Genomic DNA, 1,246 nt, shown 5'->3' with positions numbered 1-1,246 from the left:
TCTGTGGTTTGGCTTTATATTTGAGACAAAAGAGAGCAATGAATGAGCCATGAGTGTGTTTGATTAGTAAACACTGGACGGGTTGGTCAGGTCAGGTCAACTGCTCTCTATTGTATTGTTCAGACGCTAAAAGACAGGATTTATTATCCACCAAAGGCAAAAGGGCTGATAATAACAACAGTAAAATAGATAACATAAATAAATAATTTAATCAAAAATGCAATCATTTAGCCATCCTCTATCGCTTTAAAAGTGTAAAGTGCATGTAACGCCGTCATAATGACACCTAAAAGGAAAATCCAACCTAAAAAGACTGACTTTACTTTTACACTGATGAATGAAATGCATTTAAGGCAAAACACAGCAGGTGTATGGGGTAAAAAATGAACTAATAGATATCAATAATTCTCCAGTACATTTTGTGGTACAGTTGTGTTCTATTACAAGTTTTCTGAAATGTTATGTTGAAATATGCAAATAAAAAAAGACATGATCTAATTAAATATGCACTAATTTGCAGTGTTATGTAAACAAACCTCTCTGTGTAAAAAACAAACCCTTCAGAATATAGATAGGGGGGAAAACTGACCCATGCATGAAAAAACGATGGTTTTGCCTGCAGTGTAAGTGCTAAAAATCCTGCTGTGGTGCATCAACTCCACACACTAACTCATATGAAGACGCATAATTGTGTACGCACCACTTTCAGGTTGGCTTCCTGAAGTTTTCGTGCTCTGTCCTCCAGACGTTTGGCGATGACGGCGAGTTCAGTGTTCTTCTTCCTCAACCTCTTCACCTTCTCCTCCGTCTCTGGAGAACTGCTCTTCCTCTGAGGAAACACGGATATTGGACAATTTGATTTGGAGAACAAAGAAAGAATCTGAGAGACCGAAAGCAACATCAAAGATGTTCAAAGTGGTGAAACAAACACCAGATTCAGGCCTAATAATGCAGAGTTTGTATTTAAAAATTGGATATTTAAAAAAAAAAAATCGTGTCACACCAGGACAGTTTGAGAACTGCAAACAAGTGATTAAATATGGAAAAATTATGTAAAGGGATTAATAATATAAGGCAGTGTTGTTTATCACTGATAATTACTATAATAGTTTTTTGTGTTTATTTTGAATTACATTTCATTTGAATATTTTCTGTTTTGACTTCAATTTGAAAGTTTGACCAATTTTGTTGTGTTTTTGTCATTTTTATTAGTTTTTTAAAAAAATATCTCTATCCAGACGTTTGG

At 34.7% G+C, this 1,246-nt stretch overlaps 1 protein-coding gene across 1 annotated transcript in view; it reads right to left on the bottom strand.

Moving 5' to 3' along the window:
* LOC107563427 (peripheral-type benzodiazepine receptor-associated protein 1-like) overlaps window positions 1-901 on the bottom strand; it is a 55,614-nt gene extending 54,713 nt beyond the window's left edge. Inside the window, exon 1 of the mRNA XM_016248304.1 lies at window positions 701-901. Within this exon, the coding sequence (XP_016103790.1) occupies window positions 701-901 (201 nt within the window). The remainder of the gene's footprint in view (window positions 1-700) is intronic.
* Window positions 902-1,246: the final 345 nt, after the last annotated feature.

This window comes from Sinocyclocheilus grahami, unplaced genomic scaffold (assembly GCF_001515645.1).
Source record: "Sinocyclocheilus grahami isolate Dianchi unplaced genomic scaffold, SAMN03320097.WGS_v1.1 scaffold875.1, whole genome shotgun sequence".
Classification (NCBI taxonomy): Eukaryota; Metazoa; Chordata; class Actinopteri; order Cypriniformes; family Cyprinidae; genus Sinocyclocheilus; species Sinocyclocheilus grahami.
This window is presented reverse-complemented; position numbering and strand designations above follow the sequence as displayed.